This window comes from Centroberyx affinis, unplaced genomic scaffold, assembly GCF_046629955.1.
Source record: "Centroberyx affinis isolate AG114_WGS23_722 - 3 ecotype Tasmania unplaced genomic scaffold, CSIRO-AGI_Caff_v1 ptg001025l_1, whole genome shotgun sequence".
Taxonomy (NCBI): Eukaryota; Metazoa; Chordata; class Actinopteri; order Beryciformes; family Berycidae; genus Centroberyx; species Centroberyx affinis.
Genome location: NW_027279585.1, coordinates 159,898 through 186,798, shown reverse-complemented (window position 1 = coordinate 186,798; position 26,901 = coordinate 159,898). Strand labels below are relative to the sequence as shown.

General features: G+C 40.9%; 1 protein-coding gene and 2 long non-coding RNA genes across 4 annotated transcripts; 1 reads left to right on the top strand and 2 right to left on the bottom strand.

The window, feature by feature from the left end:
- The first annotated feature begins 284 nt into the window (after positions 1-284).
- LOC139646938 (sialin) lies at positions 285-16,256 on the top strand. 2 transcript variants are annotated; one of them, XM_071522737.1, is made up of 12 exons: positions 285-405; positions 3,045-3,162; positions 3,496-3,649; positions 4,765-4,985; positions 5,967-6,200; positions 7,775-7,949; positions 8,965-9,083; positions 9,587-9,748; positions 10,225-10,357; positions 12,081-12,228; positions 13,370-13,452; positions 14,401-16,256. In XM_071522737.1, exons 3-12 carry the CDS (start codon positions 3,565-3,567, stop codon positions 14,625-14,627), a joined length of 1,587 nt encoding a protein of 528 aa, XP_071378838.1. In that variant the 5' UTR covers positions 285-405; positions 3,045-3,162; positions 3,496-3,564; the 3' UTR covers positions 14,628-16,256. The 2 variants fall into 2 exon arrangements, with proteins under 2 accessions (XP_071378838.1, XP_071378839.1); XM_071522738.1 differs by having other exon boundaries at positions 13,362-13,452.
- Positions 16,257-16,363: 107 nt separating this feature from the next.
- Positions 16,364-21,934, bottom strand: LOC139646940 (uncharacterized). Its single transcript, XR_011695498.1, has 6 exons — positions 21,870-21,934; positions 21,188-21,271; positions 20,761-20,818; positions 20,644-20,676; positions 19,879-19,939; positions 16,364-19,787 (listed from the first exon to the last, which is right to left on the bottom strand). It is a non-coding gene; the product is annotated as an uncharacterized lncRNA (long non-coding RNA).
- A 696-nt stretch (positions 21,935-22,630) lies between these two features.
- On the bottom strand, positions 22,631-26,498 carry LOC139646965 (uncharacterized). The gene is made up of 4 exons (XR_011695499.1): positions 26,289-26,498; positions 23,105-23,181; positions 22,952-23,017; positions 22,631-22,850 (listed from the first exon to the last, which is right to left on the bottom strand). It is a non-coding gene; the product is annotated as an uncharacterized lncRNA (long non-coding RNA).
- Between the last annotated feature and the right edge of the window lie 403 nt (positions 26,499-26,901).

Here is a 26,901-nt window from a genome sequence, read left to right as displayed (position 1 = left end):
TAACAAAAGAGTGCGTTTTAAATCATTTGTTGCAAAAAAAAAAAAATTATATATCTGTTAGTACGTTCACATAAACTCGAACGTAAAGGCAGGGAGGGAGGAGGGGCCTTCCGTTGGTCATGTGCTGGACCTCCAGATCCTCAGTACTGATTTCTAGAACATGTGAAACGACTTCACTAGCTAGTCTGTAATGAGTTGCGTTATAAAGATCTGTGGTCATCTCAAAAACGTACCGCTCATGTGACCGTCTGTTTTTCTGCCTGCCAGTGAAAAAAACAGCAGCACTGCTCTTTAGTTTCTTGCCGGCTGATATGAGAGACTTTGACTGCTTGGTTTTACGTTCAGTGCCGGTGCGACCGACCCGCCGCCTCAACCAGGAGTCTGGGGTTCAAAAACCTTTACACGGTAAGCTTCAGTTAAATCTAAAATATCTTAACTTACCGTAATACATACTGTAGGTATATAACATAATACCGGAGGTCAGGTTACAGCCCTTTTCTAAGAGCCACTGACGTGTGGTTTATTTCATTTTAGGTAACCTATACTGTCCTGTGTTGTAACGTTATATCTGCTTTTCATATTGTTACAATATTGTAATGACAGTGAGGGATTTAATTGACTGTTGGACATTCACAGAGGATAGAGGATTTGGGTTATGCTAGGCTACTTTTGAATATGGTAGCCTCCTGTTGGTGTGACCTGAATTTACGTTAACGTTAGTAATAATAGTAATAATCTGAGTATAACAATATGTATTTTAGCACCATCATCCTGTTAGAGCCATGGAAATCACCAGTGAACATATTACTTTAATGTCCATAGTGCCATGGTTTAGCTACATTATTTATAGGAGAAAGAGGGGGGAAAAAAACCTGATAAAGATAATTATTTACACTTAAATGGTCTGAATCCAAATAGCAACTCTGTTACACTCACTTTACACTCACTGTAAAAGGGGAAATAAAAGGAGAAATAAGAGGAAATAAGAAAAAAAATTCGCTCATTTTCCTTGACACACCTAAACAGAGACCTGCACTAAGTTGGTTGCCGTGGTACCAGGCCATATTTAACCAGTTCCTCCAAAGATTAACCACATAATCAAATCCATCCTGACCTAGTGAGGTCCGTAAGGCTCAGACAAAACTGTCTTGCACTATTTAGGCTAAGCTGTGTTTCTACAACGTGTTAACTGTGTGAATTTTTCAGTGAAACTTAAGGAGCCAGGAAACACAGATGGGGAAATTCTGTCAGTGGAAAGACCCACGTGTGATCACTCTAACTGGCTTGATTGGATTTTAAGTACAGTGCTGCACTTCAGTGTCATAATATGTGTTATAATATAGGGATTGTCACAGAAAGGAGAAGTGAACCGGGCTACGCTTGTTAGGAATCATATGAGGGGATTCACTGGCAAACACACACACTTCAGCATAAACACACACACTTCAGCATAAACACACACACTTCAGCATAAACACACACATGTCAGACTTGGGTCACATACTTGCAAATACTCTTGGTGGTTATTTTATGGTGTACCAAGTTATCAAATGAATTGGTTGGGGGCCACACAGCACAATATATTGAGTGCCAGAATGTGTCTGAATACTTTTCTGTGATTGACAACTTAATTGACACTGTCTGAATTGTTCTTGTGCAGTAAACCCCACCCATCTGGTGCTCCGTAGAGGTTAAATCAAACGCTACAAATTATTTATAGCTAGTTTGATCCATCGATATCTCATGTTTCTTTTGCTGACTTAGATGAGACCGTCACTGGTTAGTTAATTCAGAGCTTCACACTCTAAAGTTTTCTTCTCAGCCAGTTTTTCTAGTTTGCCTCCTTCTATGATACACTCTCTCACACACACACACACACACACACACACACACGATGAGACACTGTTTTCAGTTCTGTCATTTCTTTCCCCTGCATAGTCAGATGTCATTCTTTGCACACGTTCTTTTTGTAATATTTTTTATGTCATTTCAATATCCCTCCTTTTTACAGCTCTTGCCATCAGCGAACAATATAAACACACTTCACATACAGACACACACACACACACATTTTTCTGTACTGGCATCACGCTGGCCAGCCGAAGCCTGGTCTTCAGAGGTTTCACAGCAGTAAGCAGAATTGCTTTTAGTCACACACACACACACACACACACACACACACTCTTGCACAGTCAGACCTTTTGAGTTTAGTGCGGAGAGCATTTCTGGACGTTAAACTAACCTAGATGAAACCAACACATTGTTCCTACAGATAGAGGCTTTGAATAGTTAAGCCACAGCTGTCAGATTGGTATGATACTTCGAGAGTCATTCTGCTCATGTGACTGTGTCTCTGGGCCTGATCACCTCAGACCAGCTGCTCTGGAGGATCCCTTTACCATCCTTGTCTTTATGTGCTGTGTGAATATATGAGTTCCGCCTGACAAAGCTAGACAGCAGTAACTGTGTGAGAAGAGAAAGTCTGAAAAATGACAAAGTTTACATCCTGGGCTGACAAACGTCTTGCTGGTGCAGAAGTTGACCGTATGTCATTTAATAGCGTTTCTGGGTATATTTTTATTGATATCAGATCTAAACTCTGGTCTTGACCTTTGACCTTTACAACATGCAAAAAGTAGTTACTGCTGTTTGTTGGATTTATTTTCCCTTTTAGCTTTCTTTTTGATACCTCGTAGCTCCAATTTTGGTGATTTTAATGTTTTAAATTCAGCTGAAGGATTGCAGGCTCCTATATGGGATAAGGAAATTTATTGGGTTTATGAAACTTTAAGCAAGCAAAGCACTCAAAAATGGGGCGTCTTGGTGGCTCAGTGGTCTAGGTTTTGGGTTTTGGGTTCGAATCCAGCCAAGACCTCTCCCAATCGTTCCTGTCTCTCTCTACTTTGAACTGTACAATAAACACTAAGATAAACTCAAAAATGCTCAGTCATCAAAACAAGGCTGAGATACAAGGTTTTCACCCGACAACAGCCGAAATATTTGTGTGTCGTGTTTACAGAAGACCTTTATCTCGTTGTTGACAGGTTCCAGTTAAGTGAGGCTCATCTCAAGCCAGGCTGACTCGGAGCTTCGTCGTCATCGTCTTCGTCATCTTCCATCCCGGCTCTCCAGTGTCGCCACTTTGAGCATCAATAACATCGTGTAAGTGCAGATGCGGTCAGTTTCGTCCAGCTTCTTGTGAAATAATTTTTCCTGACACACAAACAACATGAGGTGGCATTGTGTGTATCAGCGTTATCAAGCTGCTGATTTTTGGCCTCATTGTGTTGTGTCTTAATGTTTTGAAAAGTCACAAGTTATCTAGTTGTCACTTGACTTGTCTTGCTTATTGACTTCACTGTCAGTTCCTCTTTGTGTGAATCGTTGTGTGTGTGTGTGTGTGTGTGTGTGTGTGCATGGGGCGTGCATGCTTGTGTTAATCTGTGCGTGTGTTTGTGTTTTTCTGACTGGTTGCCATCTTTATCTGTCCCGCAGATTTCCTGGACAACCATGGCTCGGTGACATCATTTTGCAGGCTAATCCTTCCTGTGTCAGCTGACCGCCATGCCGTCACAAAATGGCTACGTCATCAACTCGGCCCCTTCGGACGAGAGGGAAGATAGCGAACCCCTCCTCGAGAATGAAACAGGTGTGCTTGTTTTTTTTTTAGCTGTAGCAGGTAAAGACTGGTCAGTGAAAAACTCAAACCAAATTCTTTCTGTTTCATTTCTTTTTTGTTTTCACATTACAAATAGAAAACACTGGTGCAAAGACAATTTTACTTTCAACGTGACATTAAATATTAATTGTGCTTGAAAAAAGTAAATCGGAGAAGTTTAGTTTACAACAAACCAACCTTTTTCATAAGCGTTGCATACGCCTTTCTGTCCATATGACACTACAGTTTTGCCACATTTTGACTTATCTGTTCTGTCCATGTGTGTCTGGTTGAATGTAATTCTATCCATAAACACATAAATACAGTAGTGTCCAGTATTGAAGCAAAGGTATTCAGGTAGTGACACAGTACAAGCAGTGTGGGCAGTCATGACCGGTGTGCAGCGTCATGCTAGTTATTTTTTAAGGAATTAGTTGTGCAAACTGTCCTGTCTTTCTGGTTACTCAGCAAACATTTTCTAGTTATGGCGGCAATGTGCTCATCAGCACTTCAGTGGCCAGAGATGACCTGTTGTGCAAGACCTAGATGTGTCAGATGGCTCTAGTTAAACTGATGGACCTGTAAAATCACATGTTACTGAAATATAGACGTTGGAGCTACAGTGAGGTAAAGATGGTCAGCAAACTTTGACTATGGGTCTTTACTGGCCTCCATGTTATACAACAGCTAAGTTGTATAACATGGAGGCCAGTAAAGACCCATAGTCAAAGTTTGCTCTTTTGCCAGACTCATCTTTCAATTTTAAGTCCAAATTCAAATTTTACTGCAGATGAAGTAATTGTAGCCAACTGTCCCAAGCTGTTGGCTGAATGCTATGAAATTGTTTTACTATTTTAGGAGCTTACAGTACTGTAATTTTGCTATAAACAGGATATGATGTAATTATGCCCTGGGTTGTTAAGGTTGTTGGAAAAAGCAAAAGGTAATGTGTGCAAAGCAAGAAAGCAAGTCTATGAAAATGAATTTTAAGAAGTGATTTAAAACTTTATGCTGATTAAGCCTAATTTCCTCAGATCAGATAAATCCATTCCTTCAGTCCAGACTTCATGTCTATAATCTGTAATCTCTTGTCATCTTCATATCAGCAGTGCCTCCTCAGTGCTGCTCGGCTCGGCTCAACCTGGCCATCCTGATGTTCTTCGGCTTCTCCGTCGTCTACGGTCTCCGTGTCAACCTCAGCGTTGCCATGGTAGCCATGGTGAACACCACCGACCCCAAGCCGGCGCTGAACAGCTCCGTCGTCCACGCGTGTCCCGTGCCTGCAGGGAAGGACAACACCAGCCAGAGTCTGTCCCAGCCTGACGGGGTGAGAAGGACAAACACAGTTTCCCCAAAGTGGAATTTCACCTTTTGGAAACGCTTATAAAGAATCAATGTGTGTAGTTTGGCACAGCATATATTTGTTTTTTGATAATATTATCCTAACACATGTTGTTATAATTTTTTTTACTTTGTAATAAGCAAGTTATGTCAAAATCACTCCACAAACCTGATTGAATTGCATCAAATTAGACCAAATTCAGTCTTTTATCAATCTCAAAGAGGTCTGAAAAGTGTTGGAATGTGTCCTCACAGGAATAAAGTAATAGGCCCTGTGGTGGAGCAATGCTTAGAGAACTGGTGGGCCTCAGCATGGAGCTGTGGCTTTAGGAGAACAGCACTTTGTCCTTGTCCAAATGTTGTAGAGATGTAGAGGTTAGACGAAACTTTAAAGGGTCATGGTACCCTCAGTTTGTGCCTGTATCCGCCTACTGTGCGATTCAGAAAAATGCCAGAAAAAGCGGTATGAGGAACAACTGACTTCCTTTACTTGTCGTTACTTGCGCTTCATTCTTCAGCCTTTTTAACCTCTTTATTGCCGTAATATCTATTGACAGATTCCCCTAAATACGGCTTGGACAGTCAGAATTTAATGCAGTAGGCTCTTTCTTTATTACAAAAACCTTAAAAGAAAGATTTTGTGTCTGTCATTATTTAGATACTTCTGCTGGTAATGTGGGCTTAGGTCTATAATATTTATCGGCCCAATGAACACAAGTTGTACAATCATCCTCGGGTGTAACGCAGAAGTAATGAAACGTTAAAGTAAAGTAACAAACTACTTTTGTCAGTGAGTAATAAGTAATTCATGTAATTCAAGTAATGTGTAATTGCTTTTTTCAAGTAACAATCTCAACACTGATTGTGAATAGGAATAAGCGGTTGAAGAAAATGAAAGACTGAATGATTGAATGAATATCGTGTAATGCCCATGACTTTAATCCCCCCCCCCCCTTTTTTCTCCCAGACCCCCCAGTACCCGTGGGACTCGGAGACGCAGGGCTGGCTGCTGGGAGCGTTCTTCTTCGGCTACCTGCTCACCCAGGTCCCGGGCGGCTACCTGTCCGGACGTTACGGGGGGACCGCGTTCCTGGGCGGGGGGGTGCTGGGCACCGCTGCCCTCACCATCTTCACCCCCTGGGCCGCACAGTGGGGGTCCTACTGGCTGTTCGCCCTGAGGGCGCTGGAGGGGTTCGGGGAGGTGAGAGGGTGTTGGGCGGGGGAAAAGGCGTTGGGATTTTTTTGTGTGTGTGTTTTTATGTTTTTGTTTAAACGGATACAGAGAATACATTTGAAATAGCATCCAAATTGATGTTTGTGTGTGTGTGTGTGTGTGTGTGTGTGTGTGTGTGTTTAGATTTCTGACTGTGTGCATCTAGGATAAAGACAATCCACTTTTACAGTAGGATCACATACCAATATATTGGGCATTTATTGGCTTTTTATTAAATATTGACTATCAGCCAGTTGGTATTGCCCACTGCCGATGAAAGACCTGCACATTGTATTATCTTTGCACATTTTATTTAATTGCTCAGTAGTGCTTTTAGTAGATGAATTCCTCATTTCAAGGCATTAATGTATCTCAGAGATTCCTCTACCACTAAATAGGTGCAGTGCATCACTCTGCCCAACGGAGCAGCAAACTCACCTAAACAAATTTAATTAATCTGGGTTTCAGTGCAGAGTTTTAGTGTCCCATGATGGTCTAAATGCTGTTTAACTCCCATGAGTAAAATTCAGAAGGAAACATTGAACCCTTGCTATTTTGGTATGAAAATTGTAAAATTTAAAGATATTGAATAGAGGCAGAAAATATCGGCTATCGGCAGCTTCGGTACAAAAATATTGATATCGGCCTTCAAAATCCCATATGGGTCGAATCATATTTTACAGTTCCATATTTCTTATAAAGAATCAAAATTGACTGTGTATGTGTGTGTGTGTGTGTGTGTGTGTGTATCTTTCTGTCTGTCTCACTCTCTGCCTGCCTGTCTGTCTGTCTGTCTCATTCTCTGTCTGTCTGTCTGTGTGTCTGTCTGTCTGTCTATCTGTCTGTCTCACTCTTTCTCTGCCTGTCTGTCTGTCTGTCTATCTGTCTCACTCTCTACCTGCCTGTCTCTGTCTGTCTCTCTGTCTCACTCTCTGCCTGTCTGTCTCTCTGTCTCACTCTCTGCCTGTCTGTCTCTGTCTGTCTCTCTGTCTCACTCTCTGCCTGTCTGTCTGTCTGTCTGTCTGTCTCACTCTCTACCTGCCTGTCTCTGTCTGTCTCTCTGTCTCACTCTCTGCCTGTCTGTCTCTGTCTGTCTCTCTGTCTCACTCTCTGCCTGTCTGTCTCTCTGTCTCACTCTCTGTCTGTCTGCCTGTCTGTCTGTCTCACTCTCTACCTGTCTGTCTGTCTCACTCTCTGCCTGTCTGTCTCTCTGTCTCACTCTCTGTCTGTCTGTCTGTCTGTCTGTCTGTCTTTCTCATTCTCTGTCTGTCTGCCTATCTGTCTGTCTCACTCTCTACCTGTCTGTCTGTCTCACTCTCTGCCTGTCTGTCTCATTCTCTACCTGCCTGTCTGTCTGTCTGTCTCACTCTCTGCCTGCCTGTCTGTCTCACTCTCTGCCTGCCTGTCTGTCTCACTCTCTGCCTGCCTGTCTGTCTCACTCTCTGCCTGCCTGTCTGTCTCACTCTCTGTCTGCCTGTCTGTCTCACTCTCTACCTGCCTGTCTATCTGTCTGTCTGTCTCACTCTTTCTCTGCCTGTCTGTCTACCTGTCTGTCCCTCCAGGGCGTGACGTTCCCGGCCATGATGGCGATGTGGGCTCGCTGGGCTCCTCCTCTGGAGCGTTCCCGCCTCATGACGCTGTCCGGAGCCGGGGCAAACTTCGGGGCCTTCGTGGCTCTGCCGCTCACCGGATACATCTGCCAAACCCTGGGCTGGCCCGCCGTCTTCTACCTCTGTGGTGAGCGAGGGAACACACACACACACACACACACACACACACACACACACACACAAAATACTCACACACATTCATCATGACATACCAGGGTTTTCTCACAGGAATTTTGTTAATGTTTTTTGGGGTTTTTTCTTGACAGAACATTAATGACAACCAAGACAATAGGACAACATGATAGGAATAATAATAATGATAAAAAAAGATCAAGAACAAGAATAAAAGAATAAAACTAAAATATAACAAACATACAGGGAGAAACAGAGACAAACATACACACATATCTATCATGTCCGTTTAATATGCAAGAGAAATATACTTGATTCTGTTAGTTTGTGCTGTATTTGACAACTCAAACATTTGTAGATTAACGAAGGCGACCCTGCCAATAAATGCAGAAAGAAATGCAGTGCAAAAGTCATGTTTTGCAGTGACATGAAAGAAATAATTGGAGGTACTTATCTTACTCAGTCTTACTTGCTAACTGCCGACATTTAAAGCTGTAACATCCCAAAGTGATTTTGTTCAGCAGATGCAGCAGTTGGACGCTGTGTTTCACATTGCTTTGTTCTCAGTGAAAATAAAGGCATGAATAACAGAATTAAACAGGTATAATAACAGGTTTTTTATGATTTCATAGTCAAGGCAGTGGTGTCGTTTTGTCGTTTTGTAGTTTTGCCTTCCTTCACTCTGAACCCTGCATACGAGCACATGTAGCTTCTTTTAATTATTTACTATCTTGTGCAATAAAAAGCTCTTGTGTCACATCTTATAAATGCTTACTTATAAATCTCTCTCTCCGTCTTTCTCCCTCTGTCTCTCTCTCTCTCCCTCCCTCTCTCTCTCTCCCTCTCTCTCTCTCTCTTTCTCCCTCTCTCTCTGTCTCTCTCTCTTTGTCTCTCTCTCCCTCTCTCTCTCTCTGTCTCTCTCTCCCCCTCTCTCTCTCTGTCTCTCTCTCTCTCTCTCTCTCTCTCTCTCTCTCCCTCTCTCTCTCTCTCTCTGTCTCTCTCTCCTGCAGGGGGTGCTGGTTGCCTCTGGGCAGTGTTTTGGTTTCTTTTGGTGTCAGATGACCCTCGCACCCATCGTCAAATCAGCGAACGGGAGAGAGATTACATCATCAACTCCATTGGACCCCAGGTAGGCTACACAGGAAACACTGACAGAAGTCTGACACTCATCTTAAATTTTGTGATCTTGTTCTTGTAAATCTTTCAAAGTGAGCTATCCGTTTCATTTCTACTGTTTATTCTACAATTTTTCTCCTTACTCCAGAATATTCTCCTCTTCCCTCTTCTCCCCAATGGAAATATGTCTAAGCCTTTGATTTTTTTTTTTTTTATCTTTGATCATTCTAAAAATCCATATTGCTGCTGTCAGGGAAAAAAACATGTAACTGAATGTTTTATGATTTTCTTTCTGTCACTTAAATCGAAAGCTTACATGTTTATGTGTTTGTTTATGAGTCTGAACCTTTGAAACCTGTTAAAACTCCACTGTATAATCTTAAAAAGTGCAAAATGAGCATTCTTTTTCCACTTTCTTCTCGTAGGTATGTGTATTTTCTGTCCGACAACAGTGACATATGTGTAGTGTTTTATTTTTAAATTCACCTAATCTTCACTGCCCCCCCCCGCCCCCAGGGAACAGGTCATGGCTGGTCCGTGCCCCTGCTGCCCATGCTGCTGTCGGTGCCTCTGTGGGCGATCATCGTGTCCCAGATGTGTTCGAACTGGTCCTACTACACGCTGCTCACCTCCCTGCCCACCTACATGGACAACGTGCTGCACTTCGACCTCAAATCGGTGAGCTTCGGCTTCATTTGATCTTCATCTTGTTTCCCGTTTGAAAATACGGGCAGGTTTTTGGGATCGAGTGTTTGTTTTGCGGCGGAACAGGTGATAAAATGAGGTATGCCGTTTTTTGTCATAATGTTCATGTGTATTCTATGATGGCGTATTTGGGCCATTGTCGGTGAATTTTCTTTTTACCGCAGCCGGGGCATGGGGGGTAATATTTCTTGCAAATATATGTTTTTTTCTTGTAAATTTCTAAATTTAATCTCAGAAATTCTGACTTTTTTCTTGCAAATTTCTGTTTTTTTTCTTGCAAATTTCTAACTTTAATATCACAAATTATGACTTTTTTTCTCGTAAATTTCTGACTTTAAGATTGGCCCATTGGATAAGTAATGAGAACATACACACCATAAAGGTCTAAGAGCTGACCTTACTCTCTCTCTCTCTCTGTCTCTCTCTCTCTCTCTCTCTCTCTCTCCCAGAATGCCTTTCTGTCGGCCCTGCCCTACCTGGGTGCCTGGTTTTTGTCTTTGCTCTCTGGTGTGATAGCAGACAGTCTGATCGGGAAGGAGAAGCTCAGCGTCACCGCCGTACGCAAAATCTTTACGCTCACAGGTAAGGGAACTTGTCCTCTCATATCCTCTTTGTGGTCGTCATTGTGTGTGTGTGTGTGTGTGTGTGCGTGTGTGTGTGTGTGTGTGTGTGTGTGTGCGTGTGTGTGTATTTGCTCCTACGTTCACCTGTGCATGATTGTTTCTGTGTCTAAATGCTGTATGCAAGACTTTCACATGCAAAGGTTACATGTTTTGAGGAAGTTAAAGGCATTCTCAAAAGCGATTTATTTAGCACTAGTTTGATTCTATTATAGGTTTCCATATATCCAATGTCTGAACAACCCGTCTATGATGTAAATGTGTAAGATAAGTAAGGGATAAAAGTACAGCAAGCCGGTCATTTTTGTAAAATGAGCCAATAAAGTGATTCAAGACCCTGACCAAAGTGGGGCTTGCTGTACATTATCGCCAAAGATTAATCATTTGACACAAAAAGTTGATTTAAAATTATTTTATTATGAGCTAAAATAATTCCACCAAAAAACTAGTCCAGCAGCACTGTCTGCAGTAACCAAGGAGTAACGTCTTTTTGGCACAAGGTGTCGCAAGTTAATTTTTATTAGAAATCAACAAGATGGACCAGATTACTTGACTGCGGAGTGATATACTCAGATGAGATTATTAACAGACTTCTTACTTTGAGATCATTCATGTTTTGACTATTCAACAAATAATGTGACACTTCATTAATCCCCTTAGGGAAATTCTATTTTAGCTCGCCCTGCCCTTCTACAGGGAGGTCAGAGTAAAGAGCCAGCTGTGAAATAACTCTCCTGCAGCTGGTAGGGAGTCAGTGTTTCGCTCTGCGTCTTAAAACCTGCTTCTCCTCCTAGTATCTGTGATTTAAAGGAACTGTCCTGAGAGTAGACAGGTGTGATGTTCTTTTCATGGTCGGACCAAAGGGTGAGTTAGACCAAATTATAACAGTTTAGTTAGTTTTGAATGAGTTCTGAATGGAGCAGTGCTGCCCCCATGTGGTTCGGCTCTGTCTGTGTATCCTGACTCGACTGACAACTCTTCATGCTGTTTTCAGAACTAAAATGTTTGGATATTCAGGGAAAGGTCGACAATAATTGTGTTGAATGAAATCAACACCTTGTTAAAGCATCATGGTTAAGGTGTATTAATCTTAGGGCTGGGCGATAATTCAATATTATCGTTTATCGTTTTTCAGTGGAATCATGTCGTGATGATATGAAGATATTTCAATATCGTGACACACATTTCTGCTGTCTAAATTGATGATGACAAGGAAATTTTACTTAAAAACTCTGATAAAATGAGGTATGGTAGGAATATTATTTGAAAATTTCAGTTTTGTTTGACACCACACCTAACATCACCGTTCGGTTCCATGAGATGAACATTCATTTGATTATTTAACGTGATTTTGCATACATGAACCATATCGTGATATATAGTGATATCGAGAAAAATCCTTATGATTATCATGATATTGATTTCAACCATATCGCCCAGCCCTAATTAATCTTTACAGTCATCTCTCGATGTTTGGATGCAAAGCAACAGAGAAAAGAGAAAAAATTACCTAATGCAGTAAATCCCCCTTCGGTCGTCTATTTCATGTGTTTTTTCAACCAAACATAAACAGACAATGCGTCATCAAAACATGGCACAAACCAAACCACTCATACCAGCAGCAGAATGCCGGTATTTCCTTCCGTTTTTTTTGAACACCCCTCCCTCCTCCTCTCTGTGAGCAGGTTCGTTGCTGCCTGCGGCCTGCCTGGTGGCGGTGGGCTACGCCGGCTGCAGTGCCACCCTGGCCGTCACCCTGCTCACCCTCTCCACGACCATCGGAGGAACCAGCGCCGCCGGAGTCTACATCAACCAGATAGACATCGCTCCTCGGTGGGTGCCTCTGCCTCGGCTCTGTAGTTTCATAAGGTTACATTATCTTAGCTTACGTTCTTACGCTTTCCCTTTGCCTTTGCCTCGAAATGTAGTCATGCACGAAGACCCAGATGCATGAAAACTAATATTATCACTAGGGCTGCGTTTAAAAAATCGATTTTCCGATTCAAATCGATCTTCATTTGAATGATCCGATATCGATTCATAAAATCCCGAGATCGATCTTTTAATATATGCCCAATATATGCCTGTAGAGTCTGTAGAGTTGCACAACTTGCACTATATTGTGTTGGTCATGTTAAATAAAAATTACATTAATGTAACTGCTTTGGGGTCAATTCTTAATGTAAAAATTAATCATTTACATTTTTTTTAATAATGCACCAGGTTAGAGGGTTCCTTGTACAATTTACAGCATTAGTTCTCTGAGAATATCTTTCATATCCAAGCAAAATTGGTATTGTAACTGAAATATCCCTAACCGAATCTATATTGTATCGTATTGAATCAAAACGGAAATTGAATCGAATCGGGACCTTGTGAATCAGAATCGAATCGATTCGGGAAATCAGTGGCGATACCCAGCCCTAATTATAACTAAGATACACTGTCTTCCAGATCAGTGTGATGCATGACAGTCTCTGAAATTATATCCAATAGCTGTCACACAGCATATCATTTAATAGAAAGGCAAGGCAAGGCCAACTGAATTTATATAGAACATTTCATACACAAGGCAAATTCAGTGTGCGTCACATAAAACACAAAAAATACATAATTTGTCTAGTAAAATGACATTAAAAAAGAAATAAAGATAAAAATAGATATGGATAATAATAAAAAATAGAAATATTCTTTTAGCGTAGAATGGCATTAAGAAAGAAAGAAAGAAAGAAAGAAAGAAAGGGTTAGGTAGGTAAGGATAATAATGAAACAGAAATAAATCAATAATAACACCTGTTACACCTACATACAGATGATTTAGTAAAAGGCCACAGGAATTTTTTGTTACACCTTATAGGCGACTAACTGAAATCACTCACTTTTCCCTCTCTTCCCTGGGTTTCTACTTTGAAGATATGTGACACCACCAAAACATTTCCAATGCATGTGTCTCCTCTCCTCACCAGGTACGCAGGCGTCCTCCTGGGAATCACCAATACCTTCGGGACCATCCCGGGTGTCCTGGCACCTATAGTTACCGGCTACCTGACCGAAGACGTGAGTCCCACAACACAAACTTGTTGTTTCACCCTCATCACCTCACTGGTCACTCAGATCATCAAAGGGATTTAAATGCTCATATAGTAACAAAACTTTGTCAACACAGCATACAGGTAGACATATAGACAGATCAACAGGCACACACACACACACACACACACACACACACACACACACACACACACAAGGGTGGAAGGGTGGAAGTGACTCATTACTTTTACTGAAGTATTGAAATTCACTACATTTTAAATCACATCCATTACAGAGGACAGATTTTGTGGCTCTCCATAAGCATCAGAAACTGGATTATTTACTTTATTTACACTTTATTTTGTAATATCTAATTTTTCGTTTTTTAGAATCACATGGAAAAGATGACATCTAACAACGTACTCTTTTCTAAAAAGTAACTCAGTAACTTTTACATTTTAAATGAGCTACTTTTTACTTTTACTGAAGTAGATTTTTACGCCAGTACTTTTATTTCTACTTAAGTAAAATATCAGCAAAATAACAATACTTCTACTTGAGCAGGACATTCTAGTACTCTTTCCACCCCTGCACACACACAAACTAGGTTTCGACCAATGTGGATTTTTGAAGGCTGACACCAATATTTTTGTATTTCTCATTGTATTGATATTTTTGTATTGATCATTGAATATTTTGAATTTGATTGAATTTGTCAATATCCAGTAACTTTTAAATTTGACCATGTTTATGCCAAAAAAAAATCAAAAAAATTACAAGGATTCAGGTTTTTTCCCCAAGTACTTTAGGGTGGAAAAGTTCCTGAAACAGCATTTAGACCATCATGGGACACTAAAACTGGTTGTGAAATCCAGACTAAGTTGCTGACAGTACACAGTATACAGTTAGGTAAGACACTCACATAGTCATTGCAGTGACCCGCTACTGATGTCCCCTCTTCTTCTGTGGTGTCAGCACTCCCTGGAGGGCTGGAGGAGAGTGTTCTGGGTGGCGGCCGGGCTCAACGCCACCGGTGCGATCGTCTACACGATATTCGGCAGCGGAAAGCTCCAGAAGTGGGCCATGACCGAGGAGGAGAGGGCAGAGGCCGAGAGCAAGAGAGACCGCCCCGTCTCCGCATAAAGACAGATCTGACCAGAGATGTATGTCCGACAACAGTTAGGAGAAAAAAGAAACTGTGACAGGTGTACTGCCATTATGAAAGACAGATATTGGATAAGATAGAAAGTGAGAGGTCTGTCTCCCTAAAGCGAGGTAAACAGGCAGATATATACAGGATTGACAGTTTACAAAGATAATAAAAGAGTGAGAGGTGTGTCTCCGCACAAAACACAGAAGGGCAGATGTGCTTTTCATCACAGACAGACAGATCGAGAGCGATATTATTAACAAAACCTGCCTTCAACAGGGTGATGGCGTTCATATCATTATACCAGGACAGAGAGTTAACGTTGTCAAAATGTCAGTTTAAATGTCGGGAAATTGTGTGTCCATTTGACCGCTTAATGCCCACACAGGATTAACTGAAGATTGTGTAGCAGTTTTCTTTTAAAATGCGACATTAAAATAATATTTTAGGTACATTTTTAAAAGAGGAAAGGGGAGGATGGGGGGATTTTTAAGAGAACAAGGCGTAGATGCATCTCTACTAGGAAGATAAACAACTGGATTTAGTATTTATGATGAGATGTGAGACTCCTAGATAGAGCTCACTGACATTATAACGCCTTGATTCACCATCTACTGGGCATTCATCACTTTTTCCAAACAATAGATCATGATTCCTTCTGCATTTTTGATACAACATGGCCTCTCTTTCTCTTTGTGCTTTACACAACACTGTCCTTAAAAATGAACAGGACTAAGATTGACCAGCGAGATATTCAGTGTTTAACATTCAACACCTCAGGTTAGAGCACATCGTCACCAGCTGCATGATCTTTTTCATGTTTTTCTTTGACTGTGAATAAGACGGGACCCAATGTTATATCGAGAAACAATGTATTTTAAAGAAAAGGATCTCTACTTATTATTATTATTATTATTATTAACCACATGCCTTTTATAGTTACATTGTTTACAGCTGTATCGGTTTTCGGACCACAGACTGTCCAGCAGGACCAATGGAAGCACCTTTCATATATTGAAGTAAACCAAAAGCCTTATATCTGATAATGCTGCCGATGTGTTACGGAGCATAAGCTATTTGCTGGATGTTTTTTATCCAAAGCACCTTCCACTGCCGTGATTATAAACTTCTTAGACCCAAATAATCGCTGTTTTTATGGAATATAGGATGTTTTAAGAGTCTGACTGTTTTTGTCAACCCATATATCACAGTGCACTGTGACTGTGATATGATGTTCTTAAAACGGATGCAATAATGTTTTTACCTTCTTTGTACTTTGTAAATGTATGTTGTTCAAATACTTTGTATTTTATTGTGAAAAGAATCAGTTTGTATTAATATGTGAGTGAAAGTAAAATCAGCGATATCTAAATGGATTCATGAGTCACATTTTGAGAATTTCATGCTCTGTGTGTGTGTGTGTGTGTGTGTGTGTGTCCAGAATATTGTGGTTTGACGTGAACATGTTGTAAGCTTATAATCGATTATAATGTAGATGGGCGATACTCCCAGCAGCAAGCAACAAGGTGAGACAGAGGGTCAAAAGCCTGTAATCAAATGTTTTCTGACAACAAGACCTTCCTCTGTTGCTAAACCAACGATGCTGAGGCAACGTCTCTGCTGTTTGAGACCCTTTACCTCGTCCGTCTGTTGTAGATGCTGAATTACAAAATAAATTACAAATACCTGGTGTCAAGAAATGTATTTAATTAAAATGCATGTCATTTGTATTTGCAAAGCATTTGGGAAACACTGACATTATTCCAACATTATTATAGAAACAGTACATAAAAACAAGTGCCATGCATGAAAACCATCATCAGTAATAAAATTTCACAATGAAATCCCAGTGCCACATAATACTGCCCTTTTTCTAAGCTTGAGCTTGCAGTTTTAAATAGGTTGCGTTAGCACATACAGTACATTTTTATTCACAGTGGTTTGATCTCTCAAACAGTGCATGATAGTAGGAGCCAGAGGCCGAGGAAGTATCAAAACAAATAGTACAACTAAAAGTATCTTGGTACAAATGACATCTTAATTTTTTCCCTCTGGTCAAATATAAATTACAAAATACTCAAAAGCAATTAAATATGTATTAAAATACACAAGAATACACTACCTAGACTTAGAAATCTACAAGGGGATCAGTGACCGACTGGATTGATTGATTGCTTGATTTTATTAATGGATATAGAAGACAATGAATCCAAGTGGTAACATGTAAACGTGAGAACGCTTATTTCCAACATGGTCCCTGATGTCAGAAAACAGGACCGACAGTAACAGATAACATCCATAGAATCCTATAAAACAACAAGCAACAAAAATCCAAAGACAACCTTACAGTTTTTTTCTGATTGCTTAGGCACTATCTTTGAAACTATAGGCTTTTGCAAAACTCTACACACTAACCACAAAACCTTACACCAAACCTGCAAAACATTATACATCTCTTGCAAAGGCAAAAAATTCTTGCAAAATTCTTCAAATTCTAAAAAAATTGTGTTTTTGCGTCAATACAGTTCACACAAACCATAATTTGAATAAGCACACGAAGCACCAACTACGCACTGATAGTATAAATGAAAAACACTTGTGGCTTTTGCTTTTTCTGTGTGCAGGGCATAGCAGTTTGCAATAAAGTTTTGTCATACATGTAGTAAACACACATACACACAGGTATCAAAATGTGTAAAGTATGGATGTGTATTCCAAACATAACACACTATCAATACAAATAAGGGGGAAAAGTTTTTTGTTTTTTTTCTCAAAATGTTCTACAGTAACACTCCTCAAACAACAAAAGCGCAGTAGAAGAAAACAAAAACATTTGTGCTAGAAAAAAAAGAACAGAAAAAAATAGGCTAAATATCACCTTCTTTGTGGGTCTGGCCATAAGTTTACAGTGTTGCTAGAAGTGTATTACGTAAATTGCAAACTGAGTGTAAAGCAGTGAGTTGTGTTTACAGTTTTGCAAAAAGTGTGTTATAAAATGACAAACTGAGTGTGAAGCAGAGAATGTGTATTCAGTTTGGCACACTTGGTAAATGCATTGGCTACAAGTGTTAATGGTTTCAGAGATAGTGCTTCAAGAATCACTGTTAGTGTTTAAGCATTCAGAAAAAACTGTAATATAAAAACAACAGACATGAAACTTCAATCCCTGTCCTAGTATCTTCCCTTTTAGTCATAATCAATACATCCTAATAGCATTTCACAAATCAAACATAATGATGAAGAAAAAACACAATATGCTCACAGGACCTGCCTGTCATTATCTATCTGACCCCATCATCTTACCCCAGAGATGAGCCCGGACCTGACCTCTAAAAACCTCTCTGGATTCTGACAGTTTGATGCTAAGTGGAAGGCTGTTTCACAGTAAGGTCCTTGTATAAAAAAAAAACAGCATTTACTAAACCAACTGACAGAAATCAGAAATACACTGCTATATGCAATATGCAATAAAAACACAAAAGGCAACTCAGTGCATTGACTCTGAATCCCATATTGGCTGAACAACTGAATAGCATACCAATACTGTACTACTAGTAGCGCCAGCAGTTTACTTCTAAGTATTCCCAGTGGTGGAAAGTAACTAAGTACATTTACTCAAGTACTGTACTTAAGTACAATTTTGAGGTACTTGTACTTTACTTGAGTATTTCCATTTTATGCTACTTTGTACTTATACTCCACTACATTTTAGAGGGAAATTACAATTACAATTTCACATTTGGCAGACGCTTTTATCCAAAGCGACTTACACATGAGATTTGCATACAACACAAGCAAGTTTCTAGATAGGAGAGAACAACGAGAGTAAGTGCTATAGAGCTAAGTTCTGGTCCAACAGGACATAGGTGCTACGAGGGAGTGCTACAAGGCAGTGCTATGAGGTAATGCATAGAGTGCATCAATTTTTATTTTTTTATTTTTTTTATATGAAAGGAGGTATTCGCTAAAGAGCTGGGTCTTTAGCCTTTTCTTAAGGATAGAGAGGGATTCTGCGGATCGAATGGAGTTTGGCAACTCGTTCCACCACCGGGGAACCACAGAAGAGAAGAGTCTGGCTAGAGACTTAGGGCCTTGCTGAGGTGGCAGCACCAGGCGCCGCTCCATGGCAGAGCGTAGTGAGCGGGAGGGAGCGTAGACCTGAATGAGGGAGTTCAGGTAGGTCGGAGCCGTTTTGGTTATTGTTTTGTAGGCGAGCATCAAGGACTTGAACTTGATGCGGGCAGCAACTGGGAGCCAGTGGAGGGATATGAATAGCGGAGTGACATGTGCTCTTTTGGGCCGGTTGAAGACCAGACGCCGCGTTCTGGATCATCTGCAGAGGTTTGAGCGTACATGCCGGGAGCCCTGCCAGTAAGGAGTTGCAGTAGTCAAGGCGTGATATTACAAGAGCCTGTACCAGGAGTTGTGCTGCATGCTCAGACAGGTAGGGTCTGATCTTCCTGCAGAGAGCTTGTTTGAACACAGAGGGAAATAATGTACTTTTTACTCCACTACATTCATTTCACAGCTATAGTTACTAGTTACTTTTCAGATCAATATTTTATATTTAAAACATTTGATCATCTTTATAAAATAACTATAAAATAGCATTGTTATAAATTAGACTACCCAAAAGTATAGCTAAATTGTTAAGACTAGCTTCATGTTGACAACTTTAAAATGCTCTATGTCAATAAATGCATGTATGTCAACAAATCAGTATTAATATTCCAATAATTTATGAAAAATATAACTCTCTAAATGGGGACAGTTTGCATAATGAGTACGTTTACTTTGATACTCTAAGTACATTTTGCTGCCAATACTTATGTTCTTTTACTTAAGTAAGATTTTGAATGCAGGACTTTTACTTGTAATGGAGTATCTTTACATTGCTGTATTGCTACTTTTACTTAAGTAAAAGATCTCAGTACTTAAGTAAAAGATCTCAGTACTTCTTCCACCACTGAGTATTCCAAATGCATTTAATTTAGATACCGCAGCCGCCCATCTCTGGAGGTATGTACTCTCAGCCAGAACACCCAAGGTTGCCTCATTAATCCTAACTACACGCAATAAACAGTACTATTCTCTGATTGATAAATCAGGGGCTGTGCCTTCTCTTGTCAATAGAGAAGCTGCTGCGGTTCATCCTCCATGATCAGGCTGAGGAGGGTTGTCATCATCCAGTCCGGGACCATCAGCAGCATCTCTAAAGGTGTAAGACGACATCCCAGAGTGAGTATCTTTCTGCCCACAGTCACACATACTGTGGCTATGCTGCCTATTCAGTGAGCACATACCTCTCTCCCGTTTCACACAGCAGCTATCACATTTGCCAGGGGTACATCCACACCGGGTTCACTGAAAGAAGTTCATATTTAACATGAGCAAGTGTTGGTAATGTGATCTGTCTAATGTGTGATGGAACCTAGTGACTCCTCCCTCTCTTTTGAATCTCACATTAAGGCCATTGTTAAGTCGGCATTTTTTTCCCATCACCGAAATCCAACCAATCCTATCACTGGGGGACTCAGTGACTTTAATTTGTTTCATCAAGGCTTGATTACTGCAATTCTCTCTTCTCCAGCCTCCCAATTTCAGCTCTTAGATCACTCCAGTTGGTCCAAAATGCTGCAGCCAGAATTTTAACTGGAACTAAGAAATATGATCACATCGCCCCCCCTTTTGATCAACCGACATTGGCTCCCAGTACAGGAAAGAGCAGACTTTAAGATCATTTTCTTAACTTAGAGAGGCAAGCTCCATTTCTGTTTTTAAGGCAAAACTTAAAACACACTTACTCTCTAAATTCCATGGTGTAGCCTAAATAGTCTAGCTGGTCCAACATCCAAGATCATGTAACATTCTTCTTCCTTATGTACTGGTTTATTTCCTGTGTAGTGTTTCATCCTTGTTTTATACTGATATTTCATTATATTCTATGGGATATGAGCTGTTTTTACTGTTCTTTTAAATGTATCTTTTATAGTAAGTGTGTATAAGTGTGTTGGGACTTGTGATAACGCACTTTAAATAAATTGAACTTAATAATGTATTTTACTTACTGTATTTGCTGTCTATTCTGCCTCTCGTTTCGCCTGTAATAAAAGTGAGAAACATTTTAATTTTAATTGAATACCATTATATAGCATGGGCGCATTTCTGTGGCAAACATTTGTCACCTTCTCACACAGAAGACCCCAAGTACAATCGAAGCAACTAGAAGCACTAGGACTCCACCTGTGGTAACAAGAGATGGATATTTCAGATAACTGTATAAATACATGATGCACGCACCACAGCATAAAATTTAAATCTCACCTTATTATCTTTAGTTTGGATAGCGTTTGAAAGACAAGCATTCCAGTCCTGAGTGAAAGCAGGTGAAGCATTCCCAAGACACAGGAGAGGACAGAGCAGAAGCAAGTAGGATTAGCAGCAGCAAATATTCTTTTTCAGAATTTAAAGAATAATATATCATAGACTACATGGGTTTAAAGGTGTGAAAGGTTTAGGTGAGACGTACCAGTGGCTGCTGACAACAGTCGCTAACCCAGAAGCAGAAGAAATGTGGCGTAAGCAGCAGATTTAACGGTGTTCAGCACTCACCCGAAACTCCACCGATGATTTTATGTTGTTGGGCCTTAGAATTTTCTTCACCATCACTGGATGTCGGTGGTGATGTCACACCAGCTGCAGGCAAAAGGAAAAACTCCAGTCAATGATCAATCGAAACAATGACCTGTGTGACCAGACGTGACGTAACGCAGGGCCGGACTGGGACGAGAATTGAGTGTGGGAGTCTTAGTCCCAGGGGTCTCCCGGTGGTCTCCCCGGGGTGCACACAGAGACCCTATTGGCCATTGCAAACAAGCCCCTTCTCAATAAATGGCTCTGATGCCATTACAGCAATACGTATGCCTACCAAAACTGTCGTACCATAATCAACTGTGGTCTAAAAAGTGCCAGATTTTTGTCTGTTTACACACTTGCTAACGTCTTCGTGGAAATCCCTTTCACACAGACCTACACAGTCCCAACAGCAGTCCTGTTGCTCTCTCCACCTTTACTGTTCCACAGACCATAGTAAATCTCTCCCTTTTACCACAAAGCCACACAATAAACAAAATGATTTGACTCACACTATCTGACATTGTTATCAACTGTTTACAGTGTGGCCAAGAGGGACCTTTGCTACAACAGCTAGCCAAATGTGCTCTCAAATTATCAGCAAGCATATCCATATGACTTCACTGTGGTCATGTGCACTTATTGAGTGTTTTCCCTGCACCTGTCGTGTCCTCAGAGTGCTCCTGGTGGAGGTCAGAGGGACAGAGGCTGGCAGCGTCTTCACCTTAGAGAAAAAAAAAAAAAAAAAAAAAAAACACAGCTCTTTACTTTCACTATAGTTTCCAGGCGTTTATTTATGCATTTCACACTTTAGCCTCTATTCATACATACTATCAATACAATCCGTGACAATCACACATTCAACAACTGTGGCGTGACGTGACGGTCGAGAGTAGAAGTAAAAAAAAAAAAAGAAGTAGAGATATATTAGATCGAATAACCTGAGTATTTGGTACATTTACCAATAGACAGGATATGATGCTGTTGAGTTTTGATGAGGAAAATGGGGACAAGTCCAGTTTACTTATATAGCCCTTTATCACAGGTATGTCTCAAAGGGTTTTACATACCATATCATATACTATACTGCATCATATAGGCTACTATACATGCCATATGCTATAGTCTACTACATCATATCATATCAAACACACTCACATTCATGCCTATGGGCAATTTAGAGTCTCCAATTCACCTGACTTGCATATCTTTGGACTGTGGGAGGAAACTGGAGGCCGGGTGGGTGGGTGGGTGAGGCTTGTGTGTAATTTTATAATTCAACATCATCAGTGTCAGCAGCTGTTGAATCTGTGATTGTTTTCTAGGAATTAAAATCAGCTGCTGAATTAGAAAAAAAAAATCACATTGTAGATTAAGGCATCTATCCATAAAAGTTGAATACCTGTACTGATTTGAGTCTCAATATGGTCTCCGTTGTCCCCTTCGAATTCACAAATACCGGTTGAATTCACTAACACCAAACCACTGCAATTGCAGACCTGCATGAGGTGTAAACTGCTTTTGCAGTTCGGAATATCCTTTTTGCTCAAAATCACTTTATCGTTGCACCACACTTTAGTCACATTCGCATCACATCCTATTTCCTTGCAGGCGAAGACCTTGAACACAGAATTATTTCCACCTGCAACAGGACGCATCTATGAGTAAGCCACATAAATAACAGGTAAAACCTTTTTTTCAGTACATTATTCAGACTGGTATAAACAGAAGATTAAGACTTACTTGGACTTGGTCTAATTGAAGAGTTCTCTGAGGGGCTTATTACACCCAGCAGAAGAATGATGAAAACTGTCAAGACAAAAGTAGAAACTAAATTAGAAGCTCTGGTGGTCGACATGGACACATTTTAAAATTGGTATAAGGTCAAAAACCTACTTTTGTTCATGTTACAGATCAGTGTTGAGAAGACTCTCTGGATCTCCCAAACAGATGAGGTTCGGGAGAAAGGACACCTACAGCATAAAATTATGACGCATTCAACATTATCCAAGGAGGACTTCCTTAAAACACATACAAATAATATTTGATATCTGCAGGCCTAAACGGGAGGAATTCCCTCTCTCCTCTGTGTGTGAAACACGCGCACACGCGCACACACACAGCCACTGACCATCTCGAGTTATTGGGAATACTGTTTTTTTTCTGTCAAAGAAGACTTACAGTAGCCAAAACAGAATATAGCCTCATATATCAGTGTTTCCCCTAGGATGGAGTTGTGGCAGCGGAGGTGAAGCACGCGCGTGCGCAAAGCGCGCTGCCGGGAGGTTTCCATGGGTGCATTCCATTTGGTAACGATTTCTCCTCGTCTCCTCGCCTCGCGTCTCTTCCTCGACTCCTCGGTCAAAGGTCACGGAGGAAACGAGGAGAAGATGCGAGGAGGCGAGTGAACCTGGCTTGTCAATTGGAACGTCTTCACTCCGCCATATTGAACTGGACGTGTGAAGCGTTGCGTTGAGGCTCGTCCCGCTCAGGATGACAGCTGTCTAAATTATTCTAAGGCTCATGTTTTATCCACATAAAAACGTTTAACAAAGTTCAGATTAATGTTTAATTCATCTAAATTATGCCAGCCTCTAGTGGGCCTTTTCTACCTCAATAAAGGTAGAACAAAAAATCCCTAATGCCTAAAAAGCGTTTCTGTTTCTGTTTTTATTCAGTTTTTTTGTTATTCTGTCTGCTACATTTTAATTTTGTGAAGCACTTTGCAGCACTGATAAGAAAGGTGCTGTACAAATTGTCCAACTTTTATCCTTTATGCGACTTGGATTAGACAACGATCATGTGGGCTGTTTGACACTTACTGGCAATGAACCAAAGTGCTTTCTTTTTATTCCTAAATAAATAAATACAATTCCCAAATAACCATAGATCTAGCTGTAAGAGCAAAATGTGCGATTTAAAACAAGGAAATGCTGTTAATGTTTAGTAAGAATTTATTCTCCAGAAGAGAAATTCCATGGCAACACACACAAACACAATTCATAAGCATGATGAATACTGAATGAGAGACACATCAAACAAACGCAGCAAACCAGCTGGTGATCCAGAGAAGACACAGAAGTGATTCCAGCAAAAGACAAACATACCGGCCTTCATGATGAAAATATGTGCTGTCATGGCAACGGTCATTACGCACCGTGACCAAGGTTATGAATATGGTGAGAATGGAAACAGAGGTAGGCTACGCCTAAAAGGCAGAGAAATTTGCATTTTATTTATTTTTTTTACATTAAAAAAATAAAATAAAACTGTCTCTAATATAGTTGAAAATCGCTCCGTCTGCTGCTCAGCCCGTGCGTCCTCGGTCACTTCCCGGAGAAACCCCAGCAGCTCCCTCTCCTCTTCGCCTCTTGGCTGCCGGGGGACCCGAGGAAGCCGCGGAGGTCACACATGGGAGCGGGCAGCAGCATCTGATGGCCCCGGTTGCTCGTCAGGGGGACTGGGATCGGGGCTGGAGGGGGGGCGCACAGCGGCTGACTCCGGCTGCTGGTCCTCCACATGAGTCTGTTAAAGCGGGAGGGAGCGCCGACGGCCTCCCGCCGATAGCCTCATGCATGAGGGAGAACCGGGGCCAGCTGCAGCCGTTTGCTCCCCATCCTCAGACCCAGAGCCCGTTGCTGGTGACTTGAGGTCCTGTTAGAAAGAGACGCGCATGGTAAAAGAGACGCATGTGTGCATTTATAGGCTATTTCTATATGTCCTAATGAACGGATTTCATTTAGGCTTATTAGACCATGGAATGTCATTCATATTAATGATAAATCCTATAAAATAACTCCATAGCCTATAAAATTCACGTTACTTGCCCCCCACTCACCCCACTATGCGCTGGAGGATCAGCTGGCCGTCTCCTCTGTCCCTATATCACATTCAAGCCTTAAAATAATTTACTGATGCCTATTTGGGAAAAGTTTGACATCCTACAACTACAGCAGATCTGTCAGTATATGAACATTTAAGTATACCCCTTCATTAACAAATGTTAGGCTAACATTTAAAACCTCTGCTATTTCTGTTTGAAAAATATATAACAAGTTGGTGCTACTTACTTACCTTGCGAGGCAGCTGGATTCGCGGAATCATCTGGCAAGTCAGGTTAGCTACTTACACCTGTGGATATTTTTTCTGCCAATATCCGCACGTTTTCTGATGGGATGGAGGCGGGCTTATATCCGCACGTGCCAATAGTTAATTGACTTCACTCATTATTTCCGCATCGAGGATACACCTGAGTATCCTCCGAACACGCCTTATTGGAGGACGGAGGCGAGGATACTTGAAGGATCCTTCATGTGTCTTTTAACCAATTGGAACATCCTTAATGATGGCGGCTCATTTTTGGATGCCGGGTCAGCGAGGAGACGAGGTCGCGAGGACGGAGGAGGAGACACAAGACAATGCACCCGAGGAGACATGAAGGATCCTTCATGCGTTTTTTGACCAATTGGAACGTCCTTCATGATGGCGGCTCATTTTTGGATGCCGAGTCAGCGAGGAGACGAGGCCGCGAGGACGGAGGAGAGGACGCATTTTGGCCAAATGGAATGCACCCCATGTGTCTGCCGGTCACCAGAAGGGCTAAGTACATACAGTACATTTGTGCTCAGTAATGAGCAGGGGAAATGTCTGTCTAGCTTACATATGAGGTGTAGGAAAATACACTTTTATTGAACATAATAAAAGTATAATCTTTAAAACAATTATTGACATTTATTGTCAATTATTAATTATTTCTTCTTTTGATCAGCCAGTCTTTTAAACTCACCTGAAAATTCAAACGTGATTTGACAAACAAGCTATTAGTTAGTATATCACCCACTGGGTGACCGCTTACATCCACTGGGTGTTAGCTAGCGGGTAGCTAGCTGTCATTCATTCTTCCAATTATTCATTCTTAACTGTCCTTTTTTCCAGAATTAACTTGCATCACACAGTGTTAATTTACTTAATGACATTTTCAATGATAAAATGACGGCGGTCATATTTCATATAACATGCTATTAGACTACTAATATAAACATGTGTCTCGATTACAAATATTTATCTTGGAGGCATTTACCTGGAAAGATCGAGGAAATTATCCCAAGTTGAGAAAACGTTTCTAATGAAATGAAGAGCTTCTTCTTCTTCTTTGGAGATAACAGTGGGTGATTTCCAAATTGGTCCTAGACGCCAACTACGAACCGGCTGAATAGGTCCTGTTCACGGGCTGCTGTGGCCTTACCTTGCGAGGCAGGTGGATTCGCGAGATCAAACCATCTGGCTAGTAGGGACCATGGCTTGGTAGGGACTGGGACTTCGTGATTTTGTAGCCGATTGAGAAACCGCGGTGCATTACAACTTCCTGTTGCCAGCTACGCCCTAATCGCTCCACAACCCGCCCAACACTTTTTATTTGTTACATTATGTATCTAGTGCTAGTAACCATTACAATTTTGTTGTTTTTGTTGGATTGGTTTGTCAACAAGTCGCAAAAAGAAACTTGCCACAGGAAGTTGTATGCACCGGTTTAGCTGTTACCGTGACAACATGAAAAGGGCCTCACGTGATGTTTCAAAAAGGCCACGCCCCCGTTCAATTTCTATGGGCAAAACAAGAATACGATATTTTCTGTGGTTGTTTTTGGGCTCTAATAATCTATATGAAATGTATATGGTGTTTTATAATTGTTC